The following is a 24,158-nucleotide window of genomic DNA, read 5'->3' on the forward strand; positions in this document are numbered from 1 at the left end:
GTTTGGGTGACATACCTGCGCTAGCTCTGATTGAACGTGCATGCAAAAAATAGCAGTGTAGTTGCTGCTGCGTGGGTGGCAAGATGGGTCAGCCATCACGAGAAAAATCCTGTGTGAGACCCCAGGTACACACTGGAGCAGCTGACCCATCCATGGCCACAGTATAATTATTATTATTATTATTTTAGTGGGCTAGCATCATCAGAGCTAGTTCAGGTATGTCTACCTCCAGTTCCAGTGTAGACATATCCTTCAAGCAAAAGATACCAAAGAGTTCACAGAGTATGAGACATCTTCATCTTGTAGGAACACAGTATTAAAAAAAACAAAACCAAACCAACCATATATTATTTTATATCACTTTTGCAGTTATAATATAAATGTTCCAGAGTTTCATGGTGAACTAACGTCCACATTCTATGTACTTCTAGCTGCTCAGAACAGAAAATTACCATGAATAATTAACCAAGTTATTGTTGCCTGTTTGCTTATCTCATTATACTGGACGATAAGGACTCTAAATGGAATTTTGTGTAAGTGCACTTCTCTTTTTATTCCTATGAATTTTCTGCATGGCAGATTTACTACAACAGCTGTACTAATAAGAACATAAGAAAGGCCATACTTGTTCAGACCAACAGCCCATGTAGCCAGTATCCTGTCTTTCAACAGCGGTCAAAGTCAGTTGCTTCAGAGGGAATGAACAAAACAGTGCAGTTATTGAGTGATCCATCACCCATCATCCAGTCCCAGCAACTGGCATTCACAGAAGTAGGGACACCCAGAGCATGGGGTTGCATCCCTGACCATCTTGGCTAATAGCCATTGATGGATCTATCCTCCAAGAACCTATCTAATTCTTTTTGAACCCAGTTATATTTTTGGACTTCACAACATCCCCTGGCAATGAGTTCCACAGGTTGTCCGTGCATTGTGTAAAGAAGTACCTTCTTTTGTTTGTTTTAAACCTGCTGCCTATTAATTTGATTGGCTGAATCCCTTTAGCAAACTAAACCAGAGAATACATCACCACACACTGAGATGTAAGTGTGGTGTGGTTAGCAGCATACTAAAGTAGTTTCCAAATGCTGGCATGGGGATTCCACTTAAGGTATATGAAGGAATTGTGCAGGTCTAAATGCAGGCTGAATACCTGTACTTATTATTCAACAACAGAGGAGCAGTCTCCATGACCATGTAGAACCTAGGGACTAATTTCACAGGACAGGAGAACTGCTTCATCAAAATGCATCAGTGCCAACAGTCCTTAGGCCAGTTGTGATCCCTGAAAAATTACTCCCTCCTCTTCCTCTGTGGCACGTACCACTTGTACGCATTCAGATAATGGGCATTTTAATTTTTGAAAGAGATGACTAAGAGAGCAGATTACTAAGCACTATCAGCTCTTCGGTGATAGTAGGAACTGAATGAGGATTTTACAAAAACTACAAGTATGGAACATGGTGCTGGACACAATCAGTAGCTTGTGATACTGGAATATAGACATGGGTGGAGGAGCTTAGAACAAATGGATACAGTTTTCAACAAAAAATAGATCTGGTGCAGAAAGAGACACAAATCTGGAAGACCTGAATGCCTGATATAGATGTAAAACTTGGTTTTGTCCAATTAATCACTATGGAGTTTCTGAAACTATGTCCCACAGTTCTACCCCTAAGATACAGAGACAGACATGTCCCTCCCAATGGTAAGTGCTTTAAAGAGGGGGTAGTATAATTTGCTATTAAGTTAGTAAATAAATACCAGTAATAAATTGAGAGTATGTAAGAATCCCCTACTCTGTTACTTTCTACTTACCATACTTAATCCACTAAATACCAGATATTGCAAACACGTTTCCACATACTCAGATTAAAGAACTCCAGTTGAGTAAAGTGAATCATGTGTATAAGTACTTGCAAGATCAGGGTCTTAATTGTTATGACTGGGGAAAAAATAAAGATACACTGACAACAGTAGTTGCTTGTCATATAAACCAGCAAGAACAATCTGATGATAAAGAGACAGCAAACAGCCATTCTGCTTCCTAATATACTGTTAAATTACTCCTCCTAAATAACTTCTAGCAACTCCTCTGAACTATGATTAAGAAGGAAGTGAAGAACAGAATTTATATACAGTAGTCTCAAATCCCCCCCCCAAAAAAGCGAAGGCATCACAAAATACTGGTTTTTGTATGGAGGAAGAGGTAATTTTTACATAAAGAACCAAAGAATCACAGGTTCTCTGCACTCTTCTACTTAAACAGGAAATACAACAGAAAGTAATAGCAGTCCATGCATTTCTACAAAGCAAGCCAGACTCGGTCAAAACACCTGCAAAATAGCTTTCCCCACCCAAATTAAAAAAAAGAGTCAATAACCATTTCAATAATATTTACATAAAACTTTTAAAATATTAAATTTGGGAACATTTTTGAAAAAAAATAAAAATGGGCCTGTTCTGAACTCTTTGAAAGAAAAGCAACTTTGAAATGTTGATTTTTTCCCCCCCAGCAGTTATAGTTTAATTTTCAATCATCTCTGCTGCAAAGTTTGTTCATTTAAATTTGCTCTCAAAGAATCACCTCTGCAAAGAATCATGTCTTTGTAGGAGTTCAGTGGTGTAGCGCAAATTAAGCAGTCCTTCGTGCTCCAATGAAAACGAAAGCAAACTGGGAAGGGCTAGCATCTGAGAATGGAAAGGGAGAAGAGATGGGTAAGGAAGATCCACTTTAGTGCTGACAGCTTATATTTATGAGTAAAGCTCATTCATATACATGATAAAGCCATGATGTTGTTGTGGGAAGATTACCTGGTGTTCTGGCTTCTGACTGATTACAGCTGCTATTAGATATTCAAGCTAGTCTCTCCTCAGCATTTATCCTGGAGATGTGGACTGCAAAGTTTGAACTGGGATCTGAACATTCCCAAAGCTTGAGGGTGTTTGGATTCAGGCTTATTCCAAATGTATCTTCTGGGCAGCTGGGAATTGTCTTATTAAGCAATGAATAAATGTCAATTAAGTGACCTTGTTGAGAGAAAACATTTCCTCCAAAAGAGATAGCTCTTGCTGCTGCTCTACAGTTGAGTGAATAGTATCACAAATAATTTATTCAAATGTTTTAACCTCTTTTTCTGCTCATGGGTTATTTGCAAGAGGTTTATGATTTTTTCTGAAAGTATGCATTATTCAAATTTATTTGACAGTTTTTCTTTTCATTATTGGAATTAATCAAAAACATTCTATTGCAAGCATTTGATGTTAATTATTTAAAATGTGAACTGCCCTGCTTTGTTATGATTGGTCACATAAGTTGCATGATATTGTTTCTGTTCCCAAATTGCACTACTGTGCAAGTACTTATACTGTAAATACTTATACACACATTTAAAATTCAGTTTCCACAAATATTAGCACTTGTGTGCAAATGTGCTCTCCGAATTTGTGTCAGTAAGTCATGATGGTTGGAGTGTTCACAGAAAGCAAACAGAAATGGAAATGGGGAAATGAATTCATTGAAAATTCAACTTGATATCGATGGGAGTTATTTTACAGTATTCATCTAACACTAATGCTGACATAGATAGTGATATTAGTTAGGAAATCAAGAAGTCACTTTAACCAACTGACAAGGAAGCCCCTATTGGTTCAAATCCCGACAACACGTAAAATGACCAAAAGAAATTGGATGGATATTTGGTGACATCACTCCAGTCCTTAATGATTCACATTGCCAGTTCACAAAACACCCCCCCGCTAGTAGCCTCAGCTGCCTTTTGGCAGATTCAGCAAGAGGCTGAGATACAGAAAGTGAATGGACATGGAGACTGAACTAACCCCGCCTCTGCTCCTCTGCCTACACTCCGAGCTAGGGGGGCGTCATGTGCTCAGCAGTGTAGCCTGGGCAGCAGCAGCTCAGCTCAGCCGGGCTGAGAACAAACCCATCCGAATCCCCTGGGTACGTGTTCTGCCCAGCTAAGCTAAGCCAGTGCTATTCCAGTGTGGCTATTCCACTATTTATACTGGCAGTAGCTCTCAGCAAGCTTGTGCCAGGATGTGCCCACAAGCTGGGAATCTCACGCACCGCTCACAGTGTAGACACAGCCTGAGGGTACACCTACCTTGCAGCTGGAAGGTGTTGAGGACACAAACACACCCTAGCTCTCACTGAGCTAGCATGCTAACAAACAGAAGTGTAGCCAAGGTAGTGCAAGTGCAAGGTGGGGAAGGGCTAGCTGCTCCAAGTATGTATGACACATGACCAGGGAAGAGTATAAAAATATCGCTCGGGCATGCAGGAGGGAAATCAGGAAGGCCAAATCACACCTGGAGTTGCAGCTAGCAAGAGATGTTAAGAGTAACAAGAAGGGTTTCTTCAGGTATGCTGGCAACAAGAAGGAAGTTAAGGAAAGTGTGGGCCCCTTACTGAATGAGGGAGGCAACCTAGTGACAGAAGATGTGGAAAAAGCTAATGTACTCAATGCTTTTTTTGCCTCTGTCTTCACGAACAAGGTCAGCTCCCAGACGACTGCACTGGGCTGGACGAGCACAAGTCCATGGGACCGGATGCACTGCATCAGAGAGTGCTAAAGGAGTTGGTGGATGTGATTGCAGAACCATTGGCCATTATCTTTGAAAACTCATGGTGATCGGGGGAAGTCCCGGCCGACTGGAAAAAGGCTAATGTAGTGCCCATCTTTATAAAAGAGAAGAAGGAAGATCCTGGGAACTACAGGCCAGTCAGCCTTACCTCAGTCCCTGGAAAAATAAGAGAGCAGGTCCTCAAGGAATCAATTCTGAAGCACTTAGAGGAGAGGAAAGGGATCAGGAACAGTCAGCATGGATTCACCAAGGGCAAGTCATGCCTAACTAATCTAACTGCCTTCTATGACAAGATAACTGGCTCTGTGGATGAGGGGAAAGCAGTGGACATGTTGTTCCTTGACTTTAGCAAAGCTTTTGACACGGTCTCCCACAGTATTCTTGCCAGCAAGTTTCATAGATTCGTAGATAGATTCATAGATATTTAGGTCAGAAAGGACCATTATGATCATCTAGTCTGTACTCCTGCACAATGCAGGCCACAGAATTTCACCCACCACTCCTGCGAAAAACCTCTCACCTATGTCTGAGCTATTGAAGTCCTCAAATCGTGGTTTAAAGACTTCAAAGAGCAGAGAATCCTCCAGCAAGTGACCCATGCCCCATGCTACAGAGGAAAGCGAAAAACCTCCAGGGCCTCTTCCAATCTGCCCTGGAGGAAAATTCCTTCCCGACCTCAAATATGGAGATCAGCTAAACCCTAAGCATATGGGCAAGATTCACCAGCCAGATACTACAGAAAATTCTACAGAAGTTAAAGAAGTATGGGCTAGATGAATGGACTATAAGGTGGATAGAAAGTTGCCTAGATTGTTGGGCTCAACGGGTAGTGATCAATGGCTCCATGTCTAGTTGGCAGCCGGTATCAAGTGGAGTGCCCCAAGGGTCGGTCCTCGGGCCAGTTTTGTTCAATATCTTCATAAATGATCTAAAGGATGGTGTGGATTGCACCCTCAGCAAGTTTGCAGATGACACTAAACTGGGAGGAGAGGTAGATACACTGGAGGGTAGGGATAGGATACAGGGGGACCTAGACAAATTAGAGGATTGGGCCAAAAGAAATCTGATGAGGTTCAACAAGGACAAGTGCAGAGTCCTGAACTTAGGATGGAAGAATCCCATGCACCGCTACAGACTAGGGACTGAATGGCTCAGCAGCAGTTCTGCAGAAAAGGACCTAGCGGTTACAGTTGATGAGAAGCTGGATATGCGTCAACAGTGTGCCCTTGTTGCCAAGAAGGCCAATGGCATTTTGGGATGTATAAGTAGGGGCATTGCCAGCAGATCGAGGGATGTGATTGTTCCCCTCTATTCGACATACGTGAGGCCTCATCTGGAGTACTGTGTCCAGTTTTGGGCCCCACACTACAAGAAGGATGTGGAAAAATTGGAAAGAGTCCAGCGGAGGGCAACAAAAATGATTAGGGGACTGGAACACATGACTTATGAGGAGAGGCTGAGGGAACTGGGATTGTTCAGTCTGCGGAAGAGAAGACTGAAGGGGGATTTAATAGCTGCTTTCAACTACCTGAAAGGGGGTTCCAAAGAGGATGGATCTAGACTGTTCTCAGTGGTACCAGATGACAGAACGAGGAGTAATGGTCTCAAGTTGCAGTGGGAGAGGTTTAGGTTGGATATTAGGAAAACCTTTTTCACTAGGAGGGTGGTGAAACACTGGAATGCGTTACCTAGGGAGGTGGTGGAATCTCCTTCCTTAGAAGTTTTTAAGGTCAGGCTTGACAAAGGCCTGGCTGGGATGATTTAGTTGGGGATTGGTCCTGCTTTGAGCAGGGGGTTGGACTAGATGACTTTCAGGGGTCCCTTCCAACCCTGATAATCTATGATTCTATGTAGGACCTCACCCCTCCTGCTATCGTGCAACCATAGCTACACTTCTATTTTGAATGCACGCTAGCACAGTTATGTCTCCAAGCAAGAATTTTCAACTTCCAGGTCTAGTGCAGACATATCCATAAAGTGGTTCTCCCAGGTCGGGACTGAGCCATTGTGGTAGAGCACTGTAGGGGAAGCTTGCCTATGCTGAACCTCTTCTAAGGATAAACAAAGGACTTCGGTTTCCAAGGATGTCAGTCTATATCTTTCACAAACATTAAAAAATTCATTCACAACACTTAAAAAAAAAAAAAAAGCAAATTCCTTAACATGAAACTCATAACACCCTTGTGCCACTTAACTGCAGTTACTCTCCTGAGTGAAACATGAATGAATAAAATCTAGGGTGAGGCATCAATCATAATATTGCCAAACTTGTAAGCAAAAAATAAAATAAACCCCAACCATAAGTATTAAGTTAATGAGGGAGAAACATAACTCTGAGTGTATTTGCATAGAACCAACAATAATGGCTGAACAAAGGAGAGATTAGGGCTACATCTTCACTCTCAAAAAAGGATTTTTTTTTACTATGGGATAACTAACACATGTTAGCTATCCCACTGTAAAAACCTGAGGGGTAAACGAGGCCAAGGGTAGCGAAGGATATAGTGCTGACCTCACCTCGCTACCTTACAGTAAACACTACAAGTGCCTTGTCTCCAGTAGGACTTTCCAGCTATCTCATTGTTCGAAAAAACCCAACCCATCAGTGCCAGTGAAGACAGAGCCTGCAAGAGAGGAGCAGTGTTCCTGACATTCCTGTTAGTAAAAGCAAGGATTAAATAACCAAACATGCTTTACATCTAGAATAATTGCGTTCTGCTGCCAGTGGAAAGTTACAATAGTTGGTCTCCTATTGCCAAGGCTGTCTCATTCTAAGTTCCCACAACAAATCAATATTCTCTAACCCTTAAATATATCGTATCCCATATACAAAGCTAATGAGAGCTGCCATCAAGAAACCACTGCTCCACAACTGCTTTCAGCACCTAGTACAGCACCTAGTAGTATAAATTTGCCAGAAGCTGGGACTGGATGACAGAGGATGGATCCCTCAATAAATGCGCTGTTCTGTTCATTCCCTCTGAAGTATCTGGCACTAGTCACTGTCAGAAGACAGGATACTGGCTTAGCTGGACCATTGATCTGACCCAGTACGGCTGTTCTTATCTATTAACCCTAACTGAGCTCTCTCTTGGCTCCTGGGTCTGAATAGAGAAAACGCTTGAAAACAGGCTGAGCTCTACCTTACAGAGAGAAGAGGGGGTTGCGATGAGTAACAAAGTAATAAGGACAGTAAATGAATTACTGTGACTGGGGCTGGGAAGGTTATTGCAAACCAACTTTGTTTCTTAAATTGGGATCAGGCCTTCTTGGGGAGACCGCATTCTCTTTTTTGTAGGCCCAAACAAACCCAAGGAAAACGAGAATAAAATATTTCTCTCTCTCTCTCATTTACTAAAGACTTGTTGAAACTGAAGCCTAGTATTAAATTTTACTAATACTAACTACTCAGTGAAATATTCCACTTGTACTGAGCCCTAACTGAAAATCACCCAACAAGAAAGCAAAATGAACAGGCTGTCCTATTGGTGTTGAGAAACACATCCAGAGTGAAGATGAAGACCTTTGCTCCCTGCATTCTGCCTCTCCTCACCCTTGGCTGAAATCCTGGCTACTGAAGGCAATTAGATATTTGTCATTAACTTCAATGGGGCCAATATTTCACTCTCCATTTTTGAAACCGCTTGTTTGCATTAGGCCTGAGACGTTTTAGGAGATATTTGCAAAAGTGCCTGAGGGATAGAGGAAAACAAATCCCGTTAAACTCTCCCCCTCTGTACTACAGCCGACAAGGTGGGAGAACCTCACTCTACCACGCAGGGCACTTGCAGGAAGGTGTTTTCCAAGCTGTACAAATTTCTCCCTCCATTCTACAGTAGGTCTGACAAATTCTGCAAAATGTATTGTTCTTTCTTTTTCTTCCCTGTCCCTTCCTTATTTAGCTAATCTTCTCCTGAATTTTTTTATTTTATGTTTACCCTCTTCCATTTCTCTTCTCCTTATTTCCATTTGGTTCTACTGTGGCTTCCCACATCTTTCTTTTCCTTCCTTTTCTTCCTCTCCATCCCACTGCTACTGTTTAAATGCCAGGCCTTCCTTCCTCCCACATCAGTTTAGGAAAAACAGAGAACAATGCAAAAATCATGAATTTCATTATCTTATTTGTATCCCTTTCTCCTGAAATATTGAGCATAATGCCAAAACAGAATCCCAGATATGAAAGCTCACACAACAATGCCTCTTACTACATTTTCAATGCAATCATCTTTTTGGCACTCTTTTTCCCTCCTTTCATTGGGCAGCATCCCAAATGTCAAAATATGTTTCATGTGCTAATATAGAAATAATCCTGTTGCTGTTGCATTACAATGGTGGTCCTTATCATGCAAATGCAGCACACTTCCTCCCAGGTGTGTGGGCTGAGCGTGTGTGCACCTGCCATCCCAACTCTTCCCTCCACAAATTAACTCTGGAGCAAACTCTCTGAGACCTGTGTAGATTATGTGGGATGTTCTGATGTTACAGCTCCATGTACCAGTGATCATGGTATCTCTCTGCCCTTTTATCTCCAGTGGCTTTTTTCAGCCTAATAATGAATAGTATGTTTATTTGGTTATATTTTATAATAAAGGGGGTGGATTATCCCAAAGGTTTGCTTTCTATCTGTAAAGTTTAATGTACCCCAAATGGGAACCCAACCTGGGTCCTAATGCAAATGTCAACATGTTGCAATACAAAGCTTGCCCTCTGGGAGTCCAGGTGGTAGGAGAGTAATAACCATGGGAAGAAGCAGCCAGGGACGAGTTTCTAAAGGAAACAGGGTTTCCTCAAGTGTCTGGCCCTTTTCCGCAATCCAGGCCACTAGCAGCCTGCATGCTATATTGTACATGCAACCCCTGCAAGGTTTATCTGACTCTTGCAGTTTAGTTCTCCAGGGACAGATCCAGGATCAACCTTTGAATAGGTGTTGGGAGACTTAATTCCATGATTTGTAATCAGCTGCCCATTTAAAAAAAACATATAAATGTTACATTTTGTGGAGGTGCGTGGGAGAGCCCCAATTATTTTCTTTGGGTTCATATTATTATTGCAATTTTATAATGAATATTCTGTCAATGAATATTCACTGTAGCTCACTGTATACTGAAACAGTGGGTTTGGGACATCAGGGGGCAATAGACCAGGCTAATCTCTGCTACAAGTCTACTGTTGCCACTGCCATTACTGGGGGTGTGATCTCTCACTCTTTCTGTATCAATTTATCATTATTGTTTGAGGCGGTTGTATAGGTTCTTAGAAGACAGGACACAGAGATTCTCAGTCTCATCTCATTAGATTATATCCTAACACACACACACATTATATAAGTGCACGCTCATGCACACACACACACACACACACACACAATATAAGCATATAATAAGTATTTCTCAGTATATAAATTTTAACGTATTGCTTCCAGCCTATGATTAGTAGAAGGGAGTGTTGGCTCATCTTATTTATAAAGTACTATTTATACTGGTAAGTGGGAGGCCACAGGAAGAGACACACTGATGAAATAAGTTACATAACAGAATTCTGTAAATTATAAATCCTTCCTAATGCTTTCCCCAGACATATGCTACTTCTCCTGTGTGTTACTTTCTCATCATTACTGATGCAACTAATTGTGTAGGGTACAGATCAGTAATGCTGTATATACAACTGGGATGCATAAAACTAACTTATCCATAAAATGGTATATTGAAAAAAGTATGGATTTGTGAGTGTGAATTTCCTCTTACTCATCTCTTTGTAAGTTCTCTTTTATAAGACTGGTGAAGGAAATGCATTGGTGATCGAGTTGGACTTTCTTCCACAACATGTATATGATCAAACATGAGATCAAAGCAACAATGCTTTGATCAGATATAATCCAAAATGTAGAGCAAATGGCTGGAAATGTATCCACATTGATTGTGATATTTTAAAAACATATTCTAAAATCCCAGAAACTTCAGTAACCCTATGCCCCCAAACCAGGAAGGATGTTGAATCCGGCAAGCACAGTCAGAACCCCTGTTTTAAACAGGGAGTTTTTGTATGCTGGAGCTGTCACAGTTCAGGGCCACTGCACCTGTATTTCCCCTCAGTGGTCCAGCACAGGCAGCCACTCAGCTTCCAGCTCCCGAGCTATTGCCTGTCTTGGGTGGAGATGTGTCTCTGTCCCTTCTGACCAGGATATTCCAAGGCTGGACAGCTGCCTTTCCTTTACTGTTGCATATAGTGTTGCTCTAGAACAGGGGTCAGCAACCTTTCAGAAGTGGTGTGCCAAGTCTTCATTTATTCACTCTAATTTAAGGTTTCGCGTGCCAACAATACATTTTAACGTTTTTAGAAGGTCTGTTTCTATAAGTCTATAGTATATAACTAAACTATTGTTATATGTAAAGTAAATAAGGTTTTTAAAATGTTTAAGAAGCTTCATTTAAAATGACATTAAAATGCAGGGCCCCCGGACCAGTGGCCAGGACCCGGGCAGTGTGAGTGCCACTGAAAATCAGCTCGCGTGCCGCCTTTGGCACGTGTGCCATAGGTTGCCTACCCCGGCTGTAGAAGAAGAGTTCTGTGTAAGCTCATCTCTGTTTCCTTCACTGAGTCATTCCTAGCACAGAGATGTTACCCTAGGACATCTGCTCCCTTTCTCTTCAGAGATGGATAACTGTGTAATTGCCATAGCTGTAAATTACCAGACAGCTCTTTCTAAGCAAGCCTTCTTTATTTTTAAGGTACAAAGCATTACAGAGAAAACATATTAAAAACTATAAAAGCCTACACACATGCTAACGTACTGTCAGGTGATTACAATTTTTTAATCTCAATTAATTGTGCTGTTCTACAATAATAGAGTACCATTTATTTAAATATTTTTGGATGTTTTCTACATTTTCAAATATATTGATTTCAATTACAACACAGAATACAAAGTGTACAGTGATCACTTTATATTTATTTTTGATTACAAATATTTGCACTGTAAAAAACAAAAGAAATAGTATTTTTCAATTCACCTAATACAAGTACTGTATTGCAATCTCTTTATCATTTGCAGTAGATAATGCTGCCCGCTTTTTGTTTACAATGTCACCTGAAAGTGAGAACAGGCATTTACATGACAATGTTGTAGCCCGCATCGCAAGATATTTACATGCCAGATGCGCTAAAGATTCATATATCCCTTGATGCTTCAACCACCATTCCACAGGATGTGTGTCCATGCCGATGATGGGTTCTGCTCGATAATGATCGAAAGCAATGCGGACTGACGCATGTTCATTTTCATAATCTGAGTCAGATGCCACCAGCAGAAGGTTAATTTTCTTTTTTGGTGGTTAGGGTTCTGTAGTTTCCACATCAGAGTGTTGCTCTTTTAAGACCTCTAAAAGCATGCTCCATACCTCCTCCCTCTCAGACTTTGGAAGGCACTTCAGATTCTTAAATTTTGGGTCGAGGGCTGTAGTTATCTTTAGAAATTTCACATTGGTATCTTTGCATTTTGTCAAATTTGCAGTGAAAGTGCTCTTAAAACGAACAACATGTGCTGGATAATCATACGAGACTGCTATAACATGAAATATATGGCAGAATGCAAGTAAAACAGAGCAGGAGACATACAATTCTCCCTCAAGGAGTTCAGTCACAAATTTAATTAACACATTATTTTTTTAACGAGCTTCATCAGCATGGAAGCATGTCCTCTGGAACAATGGCTGAAGCATGAAGAGGCACATGAATCCTTAGTGCATCTGGCACGTAAATAGCTTGCGACGCCAGCTACAACAGTACCATGTGAATGCCTGTTCTCACTTTCTGGTAACATTGTAATTAAGAAGTGGGCAGCATTATCTCCCGTAAATGTAAACAAACTTGTTTCTCTTAGCAATTGGCTGAACAAGAAGTAGGACTAAGTGGACTTGTATGCTGTCAAGTTTTACATTGTTTTGTGTTTGAGTGCAGTTATGTAACAAAAAACCTACATTTGTAAGTTGCACTTTCATGATAAAGACATTGCACTACAATACCTGTATGAGGTGAATTGAAAAATACTGTTTCTTTTGTTTATAATTTTTATAGTGCAAATATTTGTAATAAAAATAATATAAAGTGAGCACAGTACACTTTATATTCTGTGTGGTAACTGAAATCAATATATTTGAAAATATAGAAAATCAAAAATATTTAATATATTTCAATTTGTATTCTATTGTTAAGCAGTGCGATTAATTGTGATTAATTTTTTGAATCGTGATTAATTTTTTTGAGTTAATCGCGTGAGTTAACTGTGATTAATGGACAGCCTTAGTTAATACATTTACCAGAATTCATCCCAACTCTCACATGAGCTCTGGCAAGTGCAGTCTTTTAATACCCACTCTGGGAGCATCCTTGTGGTTACACAAGTTCATCATAGCTTCAGCTCACAACAAGCACACAGTCTTATGAGACTCTAATAAGCCAAGTCCCTCCATTCTTCCCCACAGGACTGGGGCCATGAACCAGGGGTCCTGTCTGTTTGCTGGAACAGGAAGAAGGCCCTGAGGCACATTAAACCCCAGACTTTTATCCAAAAATCTTCTTTGTCTGTTGGTCCCAGGAGAATCCAGTTTGAATTAGTATATGCATATCTTCCTAAGGAGGTGTCTAATGGAGGAAGTACATACGCATCCCCTCACACCCCCATCCCTACTAGAGAGGGTACGTACAGTGTCACAACAACACATAAACAGGTGCATTTGTAATTGCACTCCAAAGGCATTAACCCTAAGTCAATAAGGTTTAAAGTAACTCAATAAAGCTTATCTTAATATCATAAGGTATGTTCAGTATATTACAGCATATTGCCAGTCTGTCAGAAGGGCAGAAGGGGACTAGTGTGCATAGAAGGAAGGCACAGAGAAAACTTCCTTTGATTCCAGGTATCAGGAGAACATATGCACCTTTCGCTGAATATTTTACCTACACATTGGATCAGATAGACATGGATGGGGATAAAGACTGCCTTATACCTTATACTTTTATACTACTTTTCTTACCATAACTAAAATAATTTAAAGATGACTGCACATAATAAAGGGAAAGGTGCTGGTTCAGGATAGATGCACCAGGAACATCAGTCACCTGTTTTGTGCACATTCTTTAAAAGTCAGATTAATAAATCCTGTTTCTATCTATTCAACAACAAAAGATAGTCAAACTATTTACCACTTTTCAGTACTGGGCAGAAAAATGTCACCTTTTCTGTAGGGCCAGATTTTACGAGTTTGTTAATTATTAAAATCCAGGGGGATATTGCCAGCAATGAAAAGAAAAAGCTTCTCCCTTCCTGGTAGGATAATGGGAGTGCAGCAGAGGAGGTGTGGATTTTGAGATCACAGCAAGCTGTGCTTTATTCAGAATTTTACCCATAGCATTTGAAACATGTTCTGTAACCACATGGGAACCATGGCATGAGAGGAAGATTGTAGGAGGGAGATTGTATGGTATAACAACAAAAATCAGCAGAAAACAGAAAATAAATTTCATATGACATAAAGGAGATATGACACAGTTGTGCTTTTAAAAGGTTGTTACTTATAGAAAAAGAAACACAGATAATGAAAAGCATTTCTTTCCTTGGAAGAGAAGAAGAATGAGCAATGGTAGGTAGGTGGGAGGGAGTGTGTGGGCTGTGTGAGGCAAAGTACATTTGGAGAGAAAAAAATCCCACATAATGAAAAAACAATGAAAGCAAAAGAGGAGATGGTTTTAAGTTACCCGGCCCATTTTTCTCCCAAAGATAAAGTTAAGACCAACTAGATGTCACACAGGAGTTCATACACAGGGTGGTGGGGGAAGAGATGAGACAAGCAGAAAGGACTGCTAAAAGTCCCTGAAACATTACCACTGCTGTCTCTTTAGAACAACTCCTTTCACATCCACCACTTTCTCTTCTTCACAGTTAGAAAAGACAAGATTGGGGAGGGGAGAGGAACTCAGCTGCAGGGTATTGGAATTGGAATTTAGGGTCTGATCCAAAGCCCACTGAAGTCAATAAGAGTCTCCATTGACGTGAATGGATTTTTGATCATTCCCATAAAGTCTTTTATTTGTGTACAGATTTAGCCTGAGTCAACAGTGACCAAAGGAAGCAATTTGTTATGTATCTCACCATTGCTAGGTAGCCTATGTGAAATGATTTAGGGGCTTTAGTGCAGATCCCAGCAGACATGATCACAAAATCGAAACTATAGATTCATATATTCCAAGGCCAGAACGGATCACAGTGATCACCTAGTCTTTATCTCCTGTAAAGCACAGGCCACAGAACTTCCTCCAAAATAATTCCCAGAGCAGATCCTTTAGAAAACATCCAATCTTGATTTAAAAATAGTCAGTGATGGAGAATCCACCATGACTCTTAGTAAGTTGTTCTAATGGTTAATTACTCTCAGCATTAAAAAATATGCCTTATTTCCATCAAAACTGTAGGATTGGACGACTCAAAGTCATAGACTTTAAAGGTCAGAAGGGACCATCGTGATCATCTAGTCTGACCTCCTGCACACTGCAGGCCACAAAACCTCACCGACCCACTGATCAGGGAAGCCGAGGAATGAACACACAGAGAAAACAAACTATCCTCAACCCCCCTGAGATGGTCTCCTTAAGGTCAAGGTTGAGTCATATTAATAGAGCAGTGAGAAGAAACTTGCACTGCCACTGACTGGGCTGGTTGGGGCTTGTTTTCTGGAGCATACTTGAGTTCCCAGAGATTACTTGGATACTTTTCACAAAAACTCACATTAAAAAAAATATTGTAGAAGTACGTTTCACGCATTAAGACCCTGGGAACGGTGTGGGCATGATCTCACACAAAATGTCAATCTGGACTGTCAGAAAACGATTCTATTTAACATTATTTCATATTGAAAAGTAGATAATAAGGAAAGAGAATTCTCCATTTTTTCCATGTTAGTGACTTAGGTGCTGCTTCATCAAAGCCCATAAGTTTATGACATCAATGGGACTTAAAGGTGCTTAAAATTAAGCATGTGCTTAAATGCTTTCCTGAATAGAAAAGGACTTAAGAAGAACTTACTTAAAGTTAAGTATAGGTTTAAGTACTTTTCTAAACGGAGGCCATAATGAAAACAAAGCTCCTGCCCTCCCCTTTTTTAAATCTCTGGCTACCACATACATTTCTGCTGCTTCGCACCTTAGATTTCACTAAAACCATTTTTAAGTGGTGTGGAGAACTTGTGTTTTTATTTTTTAATTAATTCCATGCATTTTTACTAATCTTGCCTCTCCTATGTCCAAGAGGGAGCATACTTGATGTGGAATATTTTAACCTCCCACCAAACAGCATTTCTATTGTGAGTTTTAGTGTTCTTGGAACTAACAATGGACTTTGGGTCCGATATATTCAAAGGGCTCCATCAGAAGAAGTCAGCACCAGTCCTGGTAGTGTCTCAGCATAAAAGCCACCTGAGTGTGGGGTTTGTGGTGGTGCAAGGTGTTTAGGTCCACTTTCTGACAGGTACTAAGCAGGTACTGCCCCCATAAGTGGAAAATTTTGGCCTAAGAGAGAATGTGGCAAGAGCTGCGGCGAGATGTGCTGATTCACTGTAGCTTTGAGCAGTCATCACTGAGCCTATGAAACTCCCTGCAGAAATTAAAGCTGCCCTCCCCAATGGACACCAGGTAATGACAGTAACGGAAACAACACCTGGCTTCCCCTAGGTCAGAGTGGATCAGGCTGGTATGGAAAGGCACAATTAGCATCTTCTTGTGCCAGAGGGTCTGAATTCGTCCTCCTGTCTATTCATTACTACGGTCAAGAATATGACATTGTTAATAATAACCAATGACCACCATCTCAGATGAGGTGTCCGAGACAAGTGCAGGACAGGAGGACAAGGAATGAGGGGAAATTAATGAGGGAAATTCAGAAGGATACTTTTGTCACTAATCACAGACAACAGAGGAGACATAAGTTAAAAAAATTAAAAGCTGTAGCCCTAGGCATCTTTTACTAATTTTAGGTTATTTTTTTGGTTCAGTGAGTTATGATTCACTATTACAGCTGTGAGGTTCTGCAGAGAACAGGGAGAAACAATTGTTAGCTTAAATCTCAGGCAAGTAAGACTCTAAGTACACCATTCTCTTTTATGGAACAGCATTTCTTTTACAGATTTATGTCAATTCACCAGTCTAGAATCACTTTACTATACATGTATCAGTGCTGCCATCTCTACAATTTTCCTGTGACTCTCATGACATTTGGAGTTTTTCTTAGAGCCCTAGATGCTGACTGATCTCAGCTTTCATTTTTAAAAAGAGGTTTCTCGCTCTCTTGGCTGCAGAGAAAAGTGTTTGAAAATGTGAACCCTAAAAGCTGCAACAAAGGCAACTAAAATTAACCTATATTTTATTATTTTTAACATCTCCAAAGTCAAATTGTAAAAATCCCAACATTGTAAAAATCCCAATGTATTAAAGCCCATCAGATGAGTTTTTCTTGCACACTTGGGGTTGGTGGTATTGAAGTCCAATGAAGCCCTGAGTAAGAGATACAGCATAAACTGCATGTAGAGATTACGGAGATTTTGGCTGTAAATATTCATACCTAAGGCTAAGATTTTGTCATGATTTTCTTAGTAAAAGTCATGGACAGGTCATGGGCAATGAACAAAAATTCAGGGAAGCCATGACCTGTCTGTGACTTTTGCTGCTGCAGCTCCATGGTTTCCCCCACCACCATGGTGGCTGGGAGCTGTGGGGTTCCCTCTCCGCTGTGGCAGCTGGGAGCTGCAGGGTGATCAAATTTCCCAAAGAGAAATTGGGACACCCCAGCTGCTCACCTGAGGCATCCCCCCTGCCACCACAAGAGGCTGTTGCCCGTCACTTGTCGCTACTGTCGCCGGAACCCTGCCAGGGCCCCACTGGCTGTCAGCTCGAGAGTCCTGGAAGCCATGGATTCCCTGACTTCTATGACCTCTATGACATAAATGTAGTCTTATTCATAACTAACTCCAGGAGTGGCCCTGGGTATAATCAGGGTGGATTTGTGACTCTGAGTATCAAAATTCCTCACAGGGCACCTTTCTTATCCCAAAAGGAGGGTAATTTACTGCGGCCGTGATGAGGGTGCAGGTTACTTTTCCCAGTCTGTCCAGCTGTGTGGGCTGGCATATTGGGGCAGAGCCTGCCTGCTCCCTGCCCCTTTTTTCCCTAGTCCCAGTCACTTTATGCGTGGGAGTAGCAACCACTCTCTGAACAGGGCTTGGACTCAAGATCCTTACGTCTTCACCCCTACTCCTCTGCATTGGAGTATGACAGCTACGAACAATCTAGTGCTCAGTTAATTCAGTTAAAAATGTAATTCCCTGGACAATATCACAATGGCACTGTAATACTCTGACAAGATACAGACAGACAGAAGTTGATCAATCTTGGTGTTGCTAGCGAGCCAAAAACACCAGTGAAATCTATGCTTAGTTGATTCATGGCCTCTCGGATGAACCCACAGAACAAAAGTGACAGTTAACAAACTAGGTTCTATTTGTAGCTTTGCCATCCATTTACTGGGGAATGGCCGGGGAGCGGGGGAGAGGCGGGGAGCGGAGTAATAGATTTCTGTATTTTCTAACATGTAGTTTGTTCACTCTTTGCTCCCAACTGTTCTTCCATGTCTATCATTTTGGTGGCATGACTGACTTTAGGGGACTACTCGTATGCTTATTAAGCATAGTGCTTAAATGCTTTACTGGATCAGGGCCAGAGTGCTCAGCATTTTGTAATATTGAGACCAATAAAATTAAGAAGCAAGAGAGTAACTGGAATCCATTTAGATTAGGCCATGGAGCCCCAGGCCAGAACATGGCTTTGCTGTCACAAGGGGAAAAAAAAGTTCAGTAACAAATTCTGCAAACTAAGATTTCTGAAACCTGAACACAAGGCCACAGACTGTGAACACTATCTAGAGTTCCAGGAGAGAAGAAGCCAAAGGACAGGGAATGACAGACACTGATCCTGGATGTTGCTGAATTGCCCTGCCTACACTCGGAAAACATTTAATGATTTCCTAGTATTGCTAACAACAGTTATGCTCCACTGCTATTAGCCATAAATTCTGAATTAGAATCTGACAGATATTCCTGCTTCCCTGGAAATAATAATTCATTAGAAACTCTTTTCACCTAATGTAAATCTAGAGTTTTCTGGCTACTGCCACCAGTTCACAGTTACTCCCTTCAACTGGACACATTTAACTTAATCTAACCTAATTTAACATAATCTGGTCGATCATATTCTGCTAAGCGATTGTCACCTTGGTATCTCAATGCCTCCCAAAATTATGACATGTACACATGTTTTCAGTCTCCTTATTAGATGCTTTGGCTCACTCTCCTGTCTGAGTTGTTGCTTGGGTACTCTTCCTTTCCCCCTCTTTCATAGTGCACTGCATAGTAATCAGTAACATGTTTCCTCAATTTCCACAATAACAACATTTTTCAAATAGTTAATTTGCATTATTATGAATTTTTACTTTGGGTCCCAGCTGTTAAAATATTTTACAAAATGTTATGACATTCTCACAAAGAATCTTCAGAATGAATGTTTGAAACATTAGCCAGCTCTAGTTAGATAAAACTATTTGATTTTTAGTTAGTTTGGGTCAAATCCTGCTTTGATGTAAATCAGTTGAAGTTTTGCCACCGATTTCAGTGGCAGAAGCAGTGGGCTCTTGTTCTTTCATTGTTGTTTTGTGTTCTGACCCAGCACAAATGTAGATTAAATATATGTTATACTATTTGAGTTTTTTAAATTATATACTGAATGTTTTCTTTGGTCTTAAAAACACAATCTATTTTGAGTGCTGCTTTTAACTCAAAAAACACATTCCAAGCAACTTAACATATCTCCAAAGTTGTTTCATCTAGCAAAGCTCTATCCACAAGCTACTACCTCCTCCAGTATATTGACACTTTGCTTCTCCATTATCTGAAACTCCTTAGGGACTTTAGCCTTTGTGAAAAGAGCTACAAATATTAAAAAATGATGATTTTAGATTCTCTGTGTCACTTTGTAATTTTTTTATTGAAGTCTTTTTAAAGCAATTCTCAGTCTTAATTTTTTGGTCATAGTTCTCAATTAAATAATAATGTAATTTTGGATTGGGGGGTTGAAGATATGGACTTCTCTATTTTCTGATGCTCACTCTTCAGGGCTTAATGTCAAAACCCTCTTTGAGGATTTACAAAGACTGATTTAGGGCTAATTTCACATGCCTCGCTCATGTTAAATTTTACTCACCCTTGCATAAATACATATACAGTTGAGTAAGGCTTGTGGAATATGGCACTTAAGGTTTTAATTCAACAAGGTGTTTAAAGAATGTATGTAATTTTGAGCATGTGAGCAGTCTCATGGAAATTAGTGATTTTAGGTGCTTTTGTTGGTTTGAATCCTGAACATGAGTGCCCCAGTTCAGGAAAGCACTTAAACATGTGTTAAAATTCACCCCATTCAGGAAATCATTTATGAGGACTCAACTGGGACTTTAACACATGCTTAAGCACTTTCCTTATTTTGGGCCCAGAAAGTGGAGAAAGGAGAGAGGAACAGAAATGTGTTTCTCTGAGGATCAGTGGTTCATTCCGACACTGTCTTACTTGAGGGTGGTGAGTTCCGTAAGTGAGGGCTGGGTGGCCTTGAGATAGCTCTCCCTTCGTGCTGCAATCTTTGGCGATGGCTTTGGGCTGGTGTCTGAGTCCCCACTATCATCGTCCCCCATGGCTTTAATGTAACTGCCACTGCGCATCCGCCGGCATGGAATCTCGTCATCTTTGCCTCGCGGAGCATACCCGGTCCATTCATCTTGGGGAACCTAGAGTAATAAACACAATTCACATATTCAGTATACCTTCTTCTGTAGCAACAGTAAGATTAGAAAACAGTAAATTGCAACTGAGCTTTCATTGAAAGGATATATGACTCTGATTTTGGTTTTCTAAGTAAAGCCCTGTGGCTCCAGTACAGTTAACATATTTGCAGGAAAGAAAAGGGTTAGCCCTTTGCATGGTACAGAGGGGACAAATCTAGATTCGTGAATCAGAATCTCTTCAAACACAGTGTGTATGCGTTCTGATCTGAACCCAAACCTAGGGTTTTGGTTCAGGATATATTCCACACCAGAAGGCCTTACTTTCCATTTCCAGTTTAGATGCATGTTAAATGTAATGAAGCAACATATATAGCTGTGTGACTCTAAGGCTGTTTTCTATGTACTGCACCTTTTATAGTAAAGTGAACCCAACAGTCTGCCTGCAGGGATGCTCCCTCTGAGTTTCAGAAGTTCAAAATGGCTGTGTGTTCAAAATCACACCTATACACCCCTCTCTCTCTTATGGTGACTTTATATTTGTTCTTTCTCCTTGTTATTTCCTTGAAATTAAAATAAAAATTGTCCAAACATTATATTTTCCCCTTGTTTATAGAAAACCATAACAATGAGAATGTGTTTTCAGACAATTTTGGAAATTCCATGAGAACAGCTGCCTAGTCCATGCCTTGCCTCCCATTGCTGTTGTCCTGGGGTTACTGGACATCATCTTGGCCCGGGGAAGTGGAGAAAACACGTGCCTGAATAACAGCAGCAGCAGAAACGAGAGCAGATGTGAAGTGGAACAGGGTTACTGTAGGAGGGGTCCTGCAGTCAGTTCTTTTACTGAAGCACCCCAGGTTTCCCAGAGTGGTCTAATTTGAGTAGACTCTCCAAAATCAAAAAAGCAAGTAGGCAACATTTTAAAGAAATAAAGTACCTGTAATCTTTAGTTTTCCCACCTATTCTTTTCTCCTTCCCTGTACTGAGATCAACATATAAAGGCAATTTATATGGCTCACACAGTGATCATTATATGTTATACTAAACAGACACGGTCAAATTTTAGGGGTCAAAATTTGATCTACAACATTTGAATAGTAGTGTCCCCCTAATAGGGATTACAATTTGTAGTCCCTTTTCATGTGGAAATTGGTGCTATATAAATTGTTAAATGTGATCCCACAACACACAACTTTCAGTGCAGCTTACTGAGTGTGCATTGCTTCTTATATACTGTCTCCTCTTATAGGACTTATGCAGCAGTTCGTTTAACCTGTCATAACGAAAACTCAAACATTTACCTAGTTGTTTGTTAAATTTAAATTAACATTCAGTTGCTGACTTCCCACAACCAGGAACATGACAAGTCCTGAAGGCAGATAAGCCCTTTCAAATGTAACTACAGCCAATGCAGGTCAAGCTTTATGGCATACGAACTCTGGCAATGTTGCTATAAAACATAACTCAACAAAACACTGCACCAAACGAAGAAAAAAGTATTCCACAGACCCCAAATGATTATAATTAGCCACCCAAGCAAACTGGTGCAGTTTTTGGTTCTTTTATTTTTTTTCCTGTCTCATCCAGGACCTCATCAAATCCTGAATCCTTTCTTCACAACATTTCCAAAATTCATTCCTTCTTCCCTCCCTACTGCCATGACAATATTTCTTTTTTTGGTAACTTCATGCTGACTATTGCAGCTTTTTTCCTTTTGACTTCCTCCTTTCTCATCTCTTCTTCCTCCAGTTCATCATCCTTCTCTGCTACTATTATTGTGTCATCATCTTACTGGAATTTCTGCACTGGCACCTCCTCCTCTTCTGTATTAAGCTTCTGTTTCTCTTCCAAAGTACCCCAGGGGTGCAAATCCTGGCCCTACAGAAGTCAATGGGAGCTTTGCTATTGATTTCAATGGAGACAGGATTTCACCCCATAAGTCTACTCTTGCCTATATCTCTCCCATAATTTCTTTTTACCACTCAAGCATCTTTCCTGACTGCTCCTTACTCCTTTGCACGCTTCTTTCTTCATGCCTTCTTTTACACCCATCTATATCCTTGAAATAATTCCCAGTAACTGTCCTGAAAACTCTAGTTCTGTGAAGCTTTACAGTTCAAATGACCACAGCACACTGAGTTTGTTTTGTATTGTGTTGCACTCTATTGTACCTATTAATGCCTCAGGAATTTAAGCTCTTCAGAGAAGAGACATATTTTGGGTTGGACCTAGTTCACCTATTAAACAATCCCACATATATTTACATTGCCATATGAACCCCCCCCACACACATTTAAATAAATCTCTCTTCCACCCCTCTCCTTCTGAATAACTGGTGGGGGACTTCAGAGGAAGGTACTTTCAGCAGGAAGTACCTGCTAAAGGGAAGGTGGGCCACCTGGAGATCAGGAGTTAAGAAACCAAACAAGAACTGTAAATTAGGCCCAAATCCAGCTTTGGTTTCATATTAACACTCCAGGGACTGATTTAGAGCTGATGCCCTGAACATGATACACCTAACTCCAAATTTGGAGTTCCAGTTCATGCCCACTTCTTGTATGGGTACATTTGTACATGTACATATCTTTTGATATTGGCTTTGACTTTGGATCCACGGCCTATAGAAATAGGGAGTATTTTACACTTTTTCACCAGTACACTTGTGACACACACACACAAATCTCCTTTTCTGCTTAGATTCTTGCACCGTTTCCAGGGTAAATAAAATAAAATGCGTGCAGTCCATACCCTTAGCATTTCTCAAATACACCTAGGAGCATGCAAAATCACCCCCTCCCGTTACCTCCTGTGTTGGGAATAAAGAGTTGAGTTTCCAAATTGTTCATAAAGAAGTTGACACAAGATTAGTAAAATCAGGGCTTGCTGACATCGTGAATGAAAAGTTGGGACACCTCACAAGAACTTTACAACAAATAAGAAAAGCTCAAGAAAAATAGATTTCTAGTCACCCTTAGGATAAAGATTATTTAAAGTCTTATTATGTCCAGTACATCTGAATGCTCTGAGGAAACATTTACCTCATAAATCTCTTCTGTTTAATTTCCATTCATTATGTTTGATTTTAGTATCTATGTTTACCTTGTTATACTAAATTAATTAAAAACAAATTATACTGAATTAAATTAAAAACCTATGTTAATGCAACATTAAGGCTGAGACTTTTAATTGATCAAAAGTTTGGGAATTCAAAGTTAATACACATCACCCATATTTCAGCCAAGTGGAGCGCCTGTAGTTTTTGCAATGCTGTATGTATTGTTGGATGTCATGTTTTAGTATTTAGCTGTAATATAGATGAGACATAGTGTTGTGGGAACCATTACTCTAACAACACAACTTAAGAAATTCAGTGTCTTAATGCATACAGTGCCTTTTGTAACAAAGATTATCCAAGTGGTTTAGATACTACTGAACAAGTTTCCGAAACTGGTTGGAATGGGTTTGCCACATAAGCTCATACTTACATATGCACAAATGCGGATCCTGTCCAGCTTTGAAAATTTAGCTGCGTGTGTGCATGTGAACATAATGCATCAGATCATAATTCAGAAGTCTAGGCTCTCCTAGCTCAGTGACACAGGTTCATTTAGTGAAAAGCAACAAACAATCTTGTTAACATCCGCTTTGCTGTTGCAGAACTACTGAGATGTGAAGGTACAGACTG

General features: G+C 40.4%; 1 protein-coding gene across 14 annotated transcripts in view; it reads right to left on the reverse strand.

Moving 5' to 3' along the window:
• DLGAP1 (DLG associated protein 1) overlaps positions 1-24,158 on the reverse strand; it is a 639,595-nt gene that overhangs the window by 167,266 nt on the left and 448,171 nt on the right. For all 14 annotated transcript variants that reach the window (XM_073331531.1, XM_073331536.1, XM_073331533.1 and 11 more), the window contains one exon: positions 20,262-20,476. In XM_073331531.1, coding sequence (XP_073187632.1) covers positions 20,262-20,476 — 215 coding nt within the window. The remainder of the gene's footprint in view (positions 1-20,261; positions 20,477-24,158) is intronic.

The sequence above is a fragment of the Lepidochelys kempii genome, chromosome 2 (genome assembly GCF_965140265.1).
Source record: "Lepidochelys kempii isolate rLepKem1 chromosome 2, rLepKem1.hap2, whole genome shotgun sequence".
In the NCBI taxonomy this organism is placed as follows: domain Eukaryota; kingdom Metazoa; phylum Chordata; order Testudines; family Cheloniidae; genus Lepidochelys; species Lepidochelys kempii.